Source organism: Desmodus rotundus, chromosome X (assembly GCF_022682495.2).
Source record: "Desmodus rotundus isolate HL8 chromosome X, HLdesRot8A.1, whole genome shotgun sequence".
Taxonomy (NCBI): domain Eukaryota; kingdom Metazoa; phylum Chordata; class Mammalia; order Chiroptera; family Phyllostomidae; genus Desmodus; species Desmodus rotundus.
Genome location: NC_071400.1, coordinates 58457333 through 58471764, shown reverse-complemented (window position 1 = coordinate 58471764; position 14432 = coordinate 58457333). Strand labels below are relative to the sequence as shown.

General features: G+C 38.5%; 1 protein-coding gene across 3 annotated transcripts; it reads right to left on the bottom strand.

The window, feature by feature from the left end:
* Positions 1-1808: 1808 nt before the first annotated feature.
* VMA21 (vacuolar ATPase assembly factor VMA21) lies at positions 1809-10351 on the bottom strand. 3 transcript variants are annotated; one of them, XM_053917508.2, is made up of 3 exons: positions 9981-10351; positions 6158-6267; positions 1809-5595 (listed from the first exon to the last, which is right to left on the bottom strand). In XM_053917508.2, the coding sequence occupies exons 1-3, from the start codon at positions 10325-10327 to the stop codon at positions 5453-5455; spliced, it is 600 nt and encodes a 199-aa protein (XP_053773483.1). In that variant the 5' UTR covers positions 10328-10351; the 3' UTR covers positions 1809-5452. The 3 variants fall into 3 exon arrangements, with proteins under 3 accessions (XP_053773483.1, XP_024406970.1, XP_053773484.1); XM_024551202.3 differs by lacking the exon at positions 9981-10351 and adding an exon at positions 9736-9919; XM_053917509.1 differs by lacking the exon at positions 9981-10351 and adding an exon at positions 9642-9777.
* Positions 10352-14432: the final 4081 nt, after the last annotated feature.

Here is a 14432-nt window from a genome sequence, read left to right as displayed (position 1 = left end):
TCTGGTAATCTCCGTACTGTTGTTTGTGTCTATGAGTTGTTGTTTGTTGTTGTTGTTTTGCTTAATCCCTTCACCTTTTTCTTCCAGCCCGGCAAGCCCTCTCCCCTCTGACAGTCTGTTCTCTAAGTCTGTTTCTATTTTTGTTAGTTTTTTTGTTCATTATGACCTAATATTTTAAAAAGCATCATCAAGCTTCTTTCTGGTAAAATGACTATAGGAGCAAGAGCAGCAGGGAGCAGTTAAATGCATCAAGTGAGGAGGGAAGCTGATCTAGACCCAGGTAGTGGCAATTAACATGACAAGAAGTGGACAGACACAGAGTGTAATTTCTAATATTCATTCCCTCAGAACAGCTAGATACTCCCTTGGAGGGACACATCAACTGAGTCACCAGGGTATGTGCAATTGTTCTGCACCAAAATCCTGTTTTCTAAAAGGGTTAACCTAAATACACCTTTAATGGGCAAAACAGCAGGGTGTATGTGAAATGAAGTGGGAAGATGTAAGCAGTGAGAGGGAAAATATTTGGGGGCAGGGGAGTTACTCTACTAAAAAGCAGATATTCCAGTTTGCTCCATTACTTCCTTTACTTTGGAAACCAGATTCACTTAAACTGTATTAGGTTTTCCCTCTTTCCAAAGACCACCACAGTGAGGACTCCAAATAAGGGGAAGACATCACAGGGGCAACATGGCCATTTCTTGGCATGACTAAGCTATTTGTAAGTGGACTGTTCCCTGTACTACAATTTTCATTTAACAAAATTTATTAACAGTGAAGCAAAGTCAGTATAGATGGTCAGGGATCCAGTAAAGGTCACCTGATTTTAAACTGAACCTTCAATATAGCAGTATACAGGATTTTCCCTTTGCCTAATAAAGTGCCTGCTATTTCATGCCTGCTTTATACAAATATCTTGAAGTCCAGCATTAAAAACATACAATTTTTTAAAAGATTTTATTTATTTTAGAGGGGAAGGGAGAAAGAGATGGAAACATCAGTGTGTGTTTGCCTCTCATGCACCCCCTACTGGGGACCTGGCCTGCAACCCAGGCTAGTGCCCTGACTGGGGAACTGGTGACCCTTTGGTTTGTAGGCCAGTGCTCAATCCACTGAGCCACACCAGCCAGGGCACATACATACACAATTCTTGATCTCTAGCAGCAGTTCTCAACTTGGCTGTATCAGATCACAGCCTGTTACAAATATGTATTCCTGGTCCCTGCCCCCAGAGGTTATTGACTCAGTAGGTCTGGGCAGTAAGTAAATCCTGTAAGTTGATTCTAGGTTTCTGCAATATAATTATCCATATATTGAGTTTATGGACATTTTATAACCTACTTTTAACATAAATACAATTGTATATAATCTGTATATTTTGATACTAAGATATCTCAAAAATCTTTGGAAGTGTATAGGATTTATTAATAAGAACTAGCTGGATCCCTCAGAAGTGCAGAAAGGAACTGGAATGAGTACAATCAACAGGTGGCTAGAAGACAGAGGACAAGAGCACAGGCATGAAGGTGGCATGCTGGATATCACCAGGAACTGACTAGTATTTGAAGCCCATTCACTCCTAAATGAATTTTCTTAAAATGCCACAGGACAAGGAGCTTCTTTCTTCCCCCCCTCCACCACAGAAATTCTGATGGGCTCACTGCAGATGGAGCCTCATCAGCCCTTCCTAAGTACCCCTCACAGCCCCCCACCAGTTTGAGCATCTCTGGTCTACATTTACTGCATAAAAGCTTACCCTTGACAGTTCTGTACATATTCTATACAGTATAAACAGAGAGGCAAACAAATATTAAAAAACAAAGAGTTTAATAGTTATTATTAATTGAATCAGGACACATCAAAGTGGCATTACAGATACCCTTTTAATGACAACAGATGGTAAATTTATACAAATTACAGCCTAGAACATAATGAATATAAAATCCATTCAGATAATAGTTAAAAAGCATCACTTAACAAAAGAAAATCTGATTCAAGTGGCTAAAAAATTCAAGCCCCCCATTTCGATAATTACACACAGCTTTCATCGTAGCACATCTAAAGCCTGCCTTTAGTCAGGGTACTATTCAAGACTACAGCATATTCAATGACTCCAGTGATTTAAAGATTCTAACACTTTTAAGCATTGATGTCAAGAGACATCAGGTAAAAGGTTCACTAAGCAAAACTCAAATGAGAATATGTGAATGTCTTTGCAAACTGTAAGGTGCTGTGCAGATGTTGTTAGCTATTGCTATTATTACTGTTTAGTGACATTTCAGTGAACCTGAGAAAAAGGAAGACTAGTCTGTGTAACTGACAGATATGAGTTGTAGAACACCTTAAAAGAAATGCAGATATTACTTTCAAGTGCACATAGTAAGAAAAACAGGCAAGGAAAGAATGGCCAGGAGTGATGGTAAATTGAAGAATTCTAGACTATTTTAATAAGTATATAAGGGATTAAGCTATTCATAGATTACATGTAATATTTATCATTAGGTTCCCAAATTCCCTGAAAATAATTTATTTTCTCAGGTGACCCTTTCCTCCTGCAAAAAAGAAATAAAAAACTTATCAAGTTATTAATATGCTGCTTCAGTTCAGCTCTTGCAAAATGAGTCAAGTCTGAATTAATAAAATTGTACTACTCTGGTAGAAAACGCAGAGTGCTTGACAACAGAGAAATCTGCTGCTGACTTAAGTGACCAAGTTTGTACCATAGACGAACCATTTATGAAAGGGGCCTAAACGCAGTCTACAACTTCACTTGAGCATGAAACAATAAACATGCACTTGTCTGGAGACAAGAAATACACACTACATACAGTTAAAACAGGATTTCAACCTTATGTTTCACGTACCTTCAGCTTTCATCTCTCCTTGGACACACCTCATTTGTTTTTACTGGTTTCCACATGTATACATAAAATTTAGGTGAAAATGGAAAATGAATACCAAAAAAGTCACTCAGCTGCCTCTTCTGGCAAAGCTGATGAGATTTTTATGATAAAAATAGTCTAATTATTACAATGTATTTCAGTCTGATTCCCAGGAAACACAGCGTTTTTTTTTCTTTTTAATTAAAGGTTTAAATTTCTTCAGTAACAACTCAAAACTGAAATTTGCTGCTACATGTAAAATGGTATCTACTTGAAGAACTAATGACATCAGATGCATTCTACAGCAGACTTTTCAGTTTTCAGCACAATGGGGAAAAAAGATTATATTCTGGGGAGCAAACTGGGAGGTAAGGCAAGGAAGGTAATACGTTACAGTAAATGGGGTTAAATCAGTAGTTTGGCCTGACATTTCAAGTTACACTTCCCAATTGAGGTTATTCTTACAATTAGTTTTCAAACAACAGTGAACATATTCCTACCTTAAAACATGTATAAGGGCTCAATTGTAGCTTTTCTTTCTATACATCCTGAAGTATGTACACGGTGCAAGAAAAACCAGTAAAAAATAAATCTGTATGTCAAATACCATGTTATTTCAACAGCAGCAAACTAACGAGTTTACAGTCGAAACCCCAGGAAAAAATGAACTGGTTTGAAAACAAATCTATATTGTAATAATCCTAAATATCAACCCTAGCATCTAATTCTAAATTTCAAACACTTGGTACTTTTTCCAAGAGGAAATTACAACTGCTTTTGCATGAATCCCTGGTTTAAATACTTGCAGAAAAATATTCTTATCATTATCTACTCATAAAATGTGGGAAATCAAACAAAATAATCCAACATTGGACATCAATATTTTATAAGTAGCATAACATCGCAAAAGTATAAGAAAAACCTTGGCATTATAGCACAGACATTAGACAACAATTCTAAGTACAACAAGCATCTAAAGAGAGGACCATCTAGACATCTACCACACAGTATCCCGGATTTAATAATTTCATTATTAAATTTGTACAATTTTATACTAAAACTATAGTCTTTTTTTAAAGAAGACACTTTACATTTAGAATAACTTCTTAAATACATTTAAACTAGAGACAACATTTAACTAAGCAGGAATCCAATCCATCCAACTGCACAACATTAAAAATAGGAGTGAACAAATTGGTAGTGGCAAACAGGAATTAGCAATAACAGGAAATTTGAACAATAAGATACCTACTTAAAAGAATAAAGGTAGAATGTATGTGTGTGTGTGTTTTTAAGAAATGTTCACTGATCACTTCTGTGAAAAAAAATGCAAATAGCTGTCAGGAAAAGTTGGCAAGATTTAAACTTAATCCAAACTTTTAGTGAATACTGAACTACCATTAAGAAACATACATAGGTTGTAAACCAAAATACTGGTTATCTCCAGACGGCAAAATTACAGGGAATTAAATTTTCTTCCTGTTTAAATATGCATTTTTCCAGGTGTGTTTTTAGATTGCATACAAGTAGTACCAAGTGGCTAGAAAGAACAGACTAAAGATACTATAATAAAAACACAAAGTCTTTTTCTATCATAAAGGGCCTTAAGAATTATCTAATTATACATACCTGGGGAATAACAGGTCTGATTAAAAAGACTAGACTAGAAATACTAAGAATACTTCCTGGATGATAAAAACAATCTATTTTCAAGATTGTTCACACTACCTAAGTATGCAAAAATAAACATTTAAAATGTAAATCCCTATCATATACATTATAAAAACAGTAAGAAAAACAAATTTAAAGGTAATTTACACAAACCTGGCAATTAAAACATAACTTTATTATTGAACAAGAGCAAAGCAGATTATTAAAGAGTTGGTCTGAAAGCACAAGCTGGTTTTCAAGGGGCCTTTAGGGAGCAGGCCAGAGTCTAGGAAGCTAGCTCTGCTTTGCTACTGAGATCCTTCAATTAAGCAGTTCGTGTAAAACAGGTGGAATTCAACCTAGTTTCCTTATGAAATAATGCAATGAAAGATTCCTTCTGACTAGGGATTACAGTTTATTTGAAATTTCTCAGTGACATTCAGAATAATTCCAGCATCCATAATTTAAGCAATTTTCCATAGGAATTTACAACCCAAAATCCAATGAACTGGTACTTTCATAATAGTCAGGAAAAGTATTTCAGCAAAAAAATAAAGTTTAGATTTGTTTTACTGTGTACCTATTAACAGAGCCAGAAAAGTAAAACTCAAAACCAACTGAAATACAAAATGCTACAGATTATTTTTGTTGTAAAATAATCAAATTCTTCACAGAATAATGTGTAATTAAACATACTTATTTGTAACCAATTTAATTTTTCCAAATTCTCATTTGCAAATGAGAGGCTTATACAGTTAAAATTGAGGATACAAACCATTGTATTAGAAGGATCGAAATTTACACTAGTCAAATGTGACTCCTTAAGATAGATTTTAACATGTTCTTTCAACTTTATTGAATATCCCAGACACATCTGCCATTTTAAAAAATCAGTTTAATGCTATCAAAAGGTGTTCACTTTAATCCTGTTTGCCTTCACGCCACTGTCGTGAACCTTCATTCCAGGCCACATAGACAAAGAGAGCCAGCACCACGTGGACAGCAACTACTGCAACAATAGCAGCATAAAAATAGCTGTCCCTATTGGACATCCCGAAGGCACCTATCAAGAGAAAAATGTTCTCATTTTATTCCAAGATATAGCAAAGTACAAAAAGCAAAGCATACTAATTTTTATTAGCTATATATATATTCAATTAGTCAGGGAATTAAAAAGTAACACTGGATGATGATAAAGCAAGTATTCATTTAAAGATTTTAATACATTCCTTCTATACATGAAAAACTTTATTTGGAATGTGAGCTATTAATTATCACTTCATCTAAGAACTGTGACACAAAAAAAGGGGACTTTATTTCCTCTTCCTTCCAATGTCTGCCACCAAACTCACACTCCCCCAAATCCTCCTCCCATGTCAATTAACTCTTGCTCTCAAAGGGATATTAAAAGGATGAACAAACTATTTCATAGGAAACTACAAACAAATATGATGTCAAGCTGAGGTGACTACAAGTGATAAAAACATTCATTTCATGAAGTAAAACTCATTGTGGGCAAAAGAGACAAAAGAAGCAAACTTAAGAATACCCACTTTACATCTATAAAGACATTATAAAAGCACAGTACATGAGATATAGTAATATGTCTATAAAAATAGGATTACCTTCAAACACATAAGATTTAGTGGTGAAATATAACCCAATAGGTACAGTGATCATTAAAGCTGTGAAGAACAGGAGAGTCTTCAAGGTAGATGCTAATGAACTTTCATTTCTGGAATAAAGTAAACAAAGAGAAAATCAGAACCTGCACAACAATTCCAATCCTTCTGTGTCTATAAACACCGTAAGGACCCACAGAGAAGATTCTGAAAACCTTGCTCCTGCCTTGGAAGCAGCGGCCAAGGGAAGAAAAGCAGAGTTAGGGACTCAAAATTGAAAGATCTTAGAGACCCAGCTGCAGGCTCACCTCCAAGACACTGTCATTCATACCCAGTGTGACAAAAAGTGTCTCTAAGTGTGAAAGTAGTTTGTAATCTCCAAAGTGCTATGCAAATGTACACTGTAATTACAGAATTTACAATGGAGGGAGCAAGAGAGAAGATACACAGAGGACAACTAATGGCTAGCTGAATACAGCACAAACAAGATATGAGAATCTCCAAAGAAAAAGCAGTCTAGAACAATCTGGATGCAGCTGAAGGAAATTTACTCAATTTCTTTATAATTAAATAGCTATAGTACAATTTAGATGGCCTTCATGTAACATGGGTGCATAAAAAGTTTGATGTCAAAACACTTTCTCTTCACTGAATTATATTTGTCCACAGGCCATTTTCAAACCAAGGAAATATTCCAATGGAAAAACTTTTGTTTCAGAATACAATAAAACTATTCTAAAGAAAGTAACCAAGCTTTGAAAATTTTATACATAAAGAAAAAAAAGTCCAATAAACTGCTCCTTAAAACATTAACAATATAAATATTAATATAATAGCACAAACAAGACTGGGTAACATAAAAATGTCCACTAATAGAAAAACGATTTTGCAAATGATGTACATCAATATATGGAGATACTAAAAAGAATTATGCCAATTATTCAGAAAGTATTTATGTGACAAATGAACAGCACAAATTACACTGCATTATGCATTTCAGGGGTCTGCAAAATAAGGCCTGAGGGCCCACCACCTATTTCCGTAAATAAAGTTGGATTGAGACACAGCCACACCCATTTGTTGATGTATCATTTAAGACTGCTTTGAAACTACAAAGGCACAGCTGAGTAGTAGATCATACTGCCCTCAAAGATTCACTATCTAGACTTACTATCTCACACTTCACAGAAAAACTTTGCCAGGCCTTGATGCTTTTACTGATTTATTCTTTCTTTCTTTTTTAAAATTCATTCTAGAGAGAGGGAAAGGAAGGGAGAAAGAGAGGGAGAGAAACATCAATTATTTGCCTGCTGTACACTGGATGGGGACTGAGCTCACAACCCAGGTATGTGCCCTGACAAGGAACCAAACTGGAGACCTTTCAGTTTGTAGGACAGACAACGCCCAACCAATTGAGCCACAGTGGCCAGGGCTCTTTTACTGACTTTTTAATGCCAGCATTTGTCATATGCATTGTTACAAATGAACACTACTGAAACTGTAGCTGTAAGCTTCCAGCAACCCTGAGTACACACACACCTCATACACACTACCCAATACATTATAAAAAATGAACCCTATAGCTTTAATCATTAGTTTAAGGTCCTTTTCCCCCCTTAAATCTAACCATTCTCAGACTGTTTAACACACTTCTAACTTTATGCTTATAGTCAATACTTTAATTTAATTCTCTTCCTGGCAATCCTCAGCTAGAGGCTCCAGTTTTCATCTGATTCCTTAGGAAAGAGACACCCTAGCCTTCAAAGTCCCCCCAAAATAGCCCTCTCTTCCAGGCATCTTTCCTGATTACATCCTATAAAGTGTCATTGGTTTAGGATCCGATCACACTTTGTTTATACCTATTATTACAGTACTTCATATAACAGCTTGCTTCCTAGACAGTCCTGCACATAGCTCTGTATCCCTAGAAAACCCAGGCAAAGCAATTCTCATAACTGCATATACAATTAGCAGGAAGGTTTCTGTCAGCCCCAAAAGGAAGGGAACATCTCACAAATTTTTTCAATTGTCTACAAACTTTTTTGACTGTGCAATCCACCCTTAAATAAAATTTTTGAGCACATATCCCATATAGGCATTTTGATATTTTCTTAAAGATTTTATTTATTTATTTTAAACAGAGGAGAAGGGAGGGAAAAGGAGAGGAAGAGAAATATCAGTGTGGTTGCCTCTCACACGCCCCTTACTGGGAACATGGCCTGCAACCCAGGCAGGTGCCATGACTGGGAATCGAACCACGGACCCTTTGGTTCCTAGGCCAGCACTCAATCCACTGAGACATACCAGCCAGGGCTAATATTTTAAATAAATTATTTATACACATATTACCACGTCTTTAAAATACAAAACATATACAAAATAGATACTAAAGAGGATGTGTCTCTGATTGGGTATTACTGAGACTTGTTAGAAAAGAACAACATGGAAGTCCAGAATTAAAGTTGGTCTCACACAAAAGAAGTAATTCAGGATGAACCTTATTGTGTCTCACTCTTAAAACCACTCAAGAGTTTACCCCCTTTATATAAACTTCTGCAGTAAACACTAAGCAGATAATAGAGCTTACCACTTTTGTGGTAATCAAGACTTCTATTCCAAGTAGATTTCACTGCAGATTCCATTAGGAAACATGAAAATCAGTCTAGGAGAACTGGACTGTATTTTAAGTGTACTTAATAAAAATACCTGTTGGTATCCTTAATAGTAAACAGTAATTTAAAAAACCACCTACATTGACAATTGTGAGAGGGGAAAACGATCACAAGCTCCAAAGATCAGATTTGCAGTCAGTGCGCTTGTTCAAATGCCAGCTTCAACACTTACTAATTGTGTGGCCTGTGATATTGGGCAAGTCACTTAACCTGAGTCAACTTCATCTTAAAATCAGGAAATTAAGCCTTTCTTAATTCTGATGTCTGTAATTAAGCGCCTAAGTTGAGTTGGGCACACAGTAGGTCATCACTGAATGGTAACTAAATCCCTCCGCACCTTCCTGCCTACAGAGGTTGGCTGAACTAGTGGGGCAGAATCACCTGCTCTCTTAGATTCCTTCCGCTAGACACCAGCCAGCCCCTATACTATTGACTCCCCAAGGGAAGCAGTCTCACACCAGAGACAGCCCCTACTCCCTTCCATTCATTCATTCATTCGTGCAGCACTTATTAAGCCCAGATGGTGCAGGTCCAGTATGGGACACGGAGATGGAGAAGGCCACGCTCCTGTCCTCAAGGAGCTGACCCTGCAGTGGGGAAAAACACTATAGACTGCAATATGGAAAAATATCGCAATGTAGACGACAACGAGAAAAAGTACTAGGAAAGAAGCGTGAGCTGTAGGCCCGCCGGCCTATCCTCCCTTGACCCCGGGTCCATGGTTCCGGAGCAAAGGGCCGGGGCCGGGCAAGCAGACGCTGCAGGCCCTGACCTGCTCCCTGCTCTCCCACCCTGCAGCCAGGCCTCACACCCACCGCAGGTCTGCCCGTTCCACTAGCCCAGCTCCAGGCTCGGGCCGGCCCGCCTCTTGGTTGGGGGCTTTGCCCGACCGAGCCGGCTCTGGACTACCTGACGTCAGACGGCTGCAACGCATTCAGCGCCGCTTTATCAAAGCGCTCCATGGCGTGGCCACCTGCAGCAGGTTCTCGCAGGCGAACTGCGCTCCACAACAACTCTCAATTAGTTCCGCGAGCACCTGGTTCAGGAAGACCCGCCGGAAGTGCCGGCGAGTGCCGGGTGGCAGGACGCAGCGCGCAGGCGCGGCGCACTGCAGTGACGCTAATGTGGCGGGCGCTGGCGTTCACGTGGCTTACCGGCCAGCGCTCCGCGGCGTTCGCCCCGCCGGGGGCGGCTTGTAGTCAAGGAGCAACCCAGGGGAGTAGCCCAGCCACTCCACGTTGAGCCGGGACTTGCCTCGCAGCATGGTTCTTCCGGACAGGCAGCACTGTTGCTGCCGGCCCCTGAGAGCGAGCGAACACCTCCGGTCTGGGGTCCCAGCCCCTGTCGCAAAGCTGCGGTTGCCAGGAGACAGGAGCAGCGGAGCCGGGAGAGAGGACGAGCAGGAAGACCTGTGTGGTGCTAGGCAACCAAGCAGTTTCCGACGACAACGACAGAGGAAAAGCTTGCCTGTTATTCCCCAGCCCTTGAGCAAATGCCTCATTAATTATTACCCATAGTGAAAGTCCATCCGTGCGAAGCTGGAAAGAGTTAGTTTAACACTCACCAGAGCCCGTAAAGCTAGAGAATGTCAGGGATGAAACACCCCTTGCTGAGAGTAACTGTTTCAGGCTGCACGCCAGTGACCCCAAATTCCACTTAAAAACATTTTGCAGCTGCTCCAAAAGCCGCCAGTGATACAACAGGGACACAAATAGTAAGGGACAGATAGTTCTCCTGAGCCAGAGCAACCCAAGAGAGGTATAAAACGGTGCATAAGCCTAGGATCAGGCTCGACAAAATTAGGTTGTCACTGACTGCTGATAAGAGGACAGCCCTTACACGGACAACTCCTGGAAAGAGCAACTGGCCACACATCTGTTTTTTGCACCATATGGACACAAACACCACATCTGAAAGCATGACTAAACCAGCAGCTCAGAGCCTTCCTAAGGACCACGGGCTGGGCAGCAGGAAGCACGCCTTTGAGTACAAACTCTCTGGGCCTCATCTAGAACCAGCTCATGCCACAACTAGGGCAGAATTTAAAGAGACTTCAGCTCTGGGGTTGGTAAGTTGTGGCCAATTGCCAAACACATACAGCCAGCCTGCCTACCACCTGTTTTTCTATAGCCCATGAGTTAAGAAAGTTTTTTCCATTTTAAATGTTTTTAATTAAAAGAAAAATAATATATTGTCACACGTCAAAATTATATGAAATTCAAATTTCACTGCCCACAAATAAAATTTTATTGGAACTCAGCCATGCGCATTCATCTGTATTGTCTATGGCTGCTTCCACACCACAGCAGAGACAGCGTTAAGTAGTTCTAACAGAGACTCTATGGTCCACAAAGCCTAAAATGTTCACTCTCTGGCCCTTGTCAGCAAAAGTTTGCTGACCCCTGCTCTAGATAATCACTCTGTAATGAGCTTTTAGGGATCCATAGATGTAGTTAATGGAGGTTCTGAGAACAATTTTCAATATTTTTTAAAAAACCTAATGAATGTATTTAATGGATGTGTTGGATGTTACTTACTATAAGAAATCAACAGCTACTTCAGACATTATCTTTCTTTGATTTTTGGCACTACTTATATCACATTGATGAGGTAATCTGGGTTATTGCGTGAGAAAATACACATATTACTACTAAACCGTTGTATACTTGGCTGACTAAATATATTAAAACATAGAATAAACAAAAGAGGAGTTGTCTTTGCTTTGTGACTTTGTGTATCTCTTATGCCTAGAATAAGGGCCTGATATACAGTAGGCACTCAGTAAATATTTGTTAGAGAAATAAATTGGATCCACAAAGAAACAAACAGCAAAAGAGTTATTTGTAAAGATTGGGAATCACCGATGCAGTTCTATTAAGATTTCTAGAGCTACCTTAACAAACTACTGTAAACTGAGTGGCTTAAATGACAGAAATATATTGTCACACAATTCGGGAGGCTAGAAGTCTGAGATCAAGGCGTTGGCAGAGTTGGTTCCTTCTGAGGATGGAGAGGAAGAATCTCTTCAGTGCCTTTCACCTAGCTTCTGGTGATTTGCTGTCATTCTCTGGTGAACCTTGGTTAGTAGAAGCATCTCTCTGATCTCTACATTTCTTGTCCCATGGCCTTCTCCCCATGTCTGTATCTGTGTCCAAATTTCTCTGTTTTATAAAACCCCAGTCATATTGAATTAGGGGAGTACCTTATTCGAACATGCCCTCATCTTATCTAATTAAATCTACAACAGCTTCATTTCTTTTTTTTCTCTTTTTTTTAAAAAAATTGTTGTTCAAATACAGTTGTCTCCATTTCCCCCCCTCCCATCCCACCTCCATGCCCCACCCAGCCCTGCCTCCCATACTCGATCCTACCCACTTTGGCTTTGTCCATGTGTCCTTTATTCATGTTACTTGATGACCCTTCCCCTGTTTCCCCCCATTATCCATCTCCCCCCTCCCCTCTGGTTACTGTCACCTTGTTCTTTATTTCAATGTCTCTGGACCAGATGGTTTCACAGGAGAATTTTACAAAACATTTAAGGAAGAGCTACACCCTATTTTTCTGAGACTATTCCAAAAAATCCAAGAAGAGGAAAGACTACTAAATTCTTTTTAATGAAGTCAATATCACCCTGATCCGCAAACTAGATAAAGACATAACGAAGAAAGAAAACTTCAGGCCAATATCACTGATGAACATAGACACTAAAATCCTCAACAAAATATTGGCAAACCACATCCACCAATACATTAAAAACATACACCATGATCAACTGGGATTCATCCCAGGGATGCAAGGATGGCACAATATTCACAAATTAATAAACGTAATACATCACATAAACTAAAACAAAGAAAAATATCACATGATCATATCAATAGATGTGGGAAAAGCATTTGATAAGGTAAGCACCCATTTATGATAAAAACACTCAGCAAAGTGGGAGTAGAGAGAGCTTACCTCATCATGATAAAGGCCATATACAAGAAACCTGCAGCTGGCAGCATACTCGATGGGGAAAAACTAAAAACTTTCTCACTAATATCAAGAACAAGAAAAGGATGTCCGCTTTCACCACTTCTGTTCAACATAGTATTGGAAGTCCTAACCCCAGCAATCAGACAAGATAAAGCAATAAAAGGCATCCAAATTAGAAAGGAGGAAATGAAACTGTCATTGTTTCCAGATAACATGATAGTATACATAGAAAATCCTATAGACCTCACTAAAAACTGCTCAACTTAATAAATGAATTTGGCAAAACAGTGGGATACAAAGTCAATATTCAGAAATCAAAGACATTTTTGTATACCAACAATGAAATATCAGAAAAAAAAATTAGGGGAAAAATCCCATTTGATATAGCAACAAAAAAATAAAATAAAATACCTAGGAATAAACATAACCAAGGAGGTAAAAGACCTGTACTCAGAAAACTACATAACACTGAAGAAACAAATTAAGGAAGACACAAACAAATGGAAGCGTATACTATGGTCATGGATTGAAAGAATTAATATCATTCATCACTAAAATGTCCATACTACCCAAAGCGATTTATAGAGTCAATGTAATACCTATTAACATACCAATGGCATATTTCACAGATATAGATCAAACACTTCAAAAATTTATATGAAACAACAAATGACCCCGAATAGCTGCAGAAATTTTGAGAAAGAAGAACAAAGTAAGAGGGATCACAATACCTGATGTCAAACTGTATTACAAGGCCACTGTAATCAAAACAGCCTGGTACTGGCATAAGAACAGACACATAGACCAATGGAACTGAATAGAGAGCCCAATAATAAACCCAAGTTTCTATAGTCAATTAATATTCAACAAAGGGGGAAGAAGCATAAAATGGAGTAAAAATAGCCACTTCAACAAATGGAGTTGGGAGATCTGCACAGCTACATAAAAAAAACTGAAACTTGATCACCAACTTACACCCTACACAAAAATAAATTCAAGGTGGATAAAAGACTTAAATATAAGTTGTGACACCTTGAAAGTCCTAGAGGAGAACGTAGGCAGGAAAACCTCAGATATTCCATGCAGCAATATTTTCACCAATATGTCCCCTAAAGCAAGGGACATAAAAGAATAAATAAATGGGACCTTATCAAGATATAAAGTTTCTGAATGGCTAAAGAAAACACCATTAAAATGAAAAGAGAACTAACTATATGGGAAAACATGTTTGGCAATGATACCTTGAACAAAGGTTTGATCTCCAAAATATATAAAGAACTCACACAACTCCACTCCAGGAAGACAAACAACCCAATTAAAAAATCGGCAAAGGACCTGAACAGACACTTCTCCAAGGAGGACATACAGAGGGTCCAGAGACATATGAAAGGATGCTCAGCATCACTAGCTATCAGAGAGATGCAAATTAAAACCACAATGAGATACCACTTCAAAGAGGTGAGAATGATCATCATAAACAAATCAACAAACAAGTGTTGGAGAGGTAGTGGAGAAAAGGGAACCCTATTGCACTGTTGGCGGGAATGCAGACTGGTGCAGCCACTGTGGAAAACAGTATGGAATTTCTCCAGAAAATTAAAAATGGAACTGCCTTTTAATTCAACAAT

Bases quoted from the DNA above. Each gene is read 5' to 3' on its own strand.
- VMA21 (XM_053917508.2), bottom strand. From the start codon at position 10,327: ATGAGGCATTTGCTCAAGGGCTGGGGAATAACAGGCAAGCTTTTCCTC. The intron at 6,268-9,980 runs GTAAGCCACGTG...ACTTTATTCCAG, and splicing joins ACGCCGCGGAGCGCTGGCCG to AAATGAAAGTTCATTAGCAT. The intron at 5,596-6,157 runs GTAATCCTATTT...TTCTCTTGATAG, and splicing joins TAAATCTTATGTGTTTGAAG to GTGCCTTCGGGATGTCCAAT.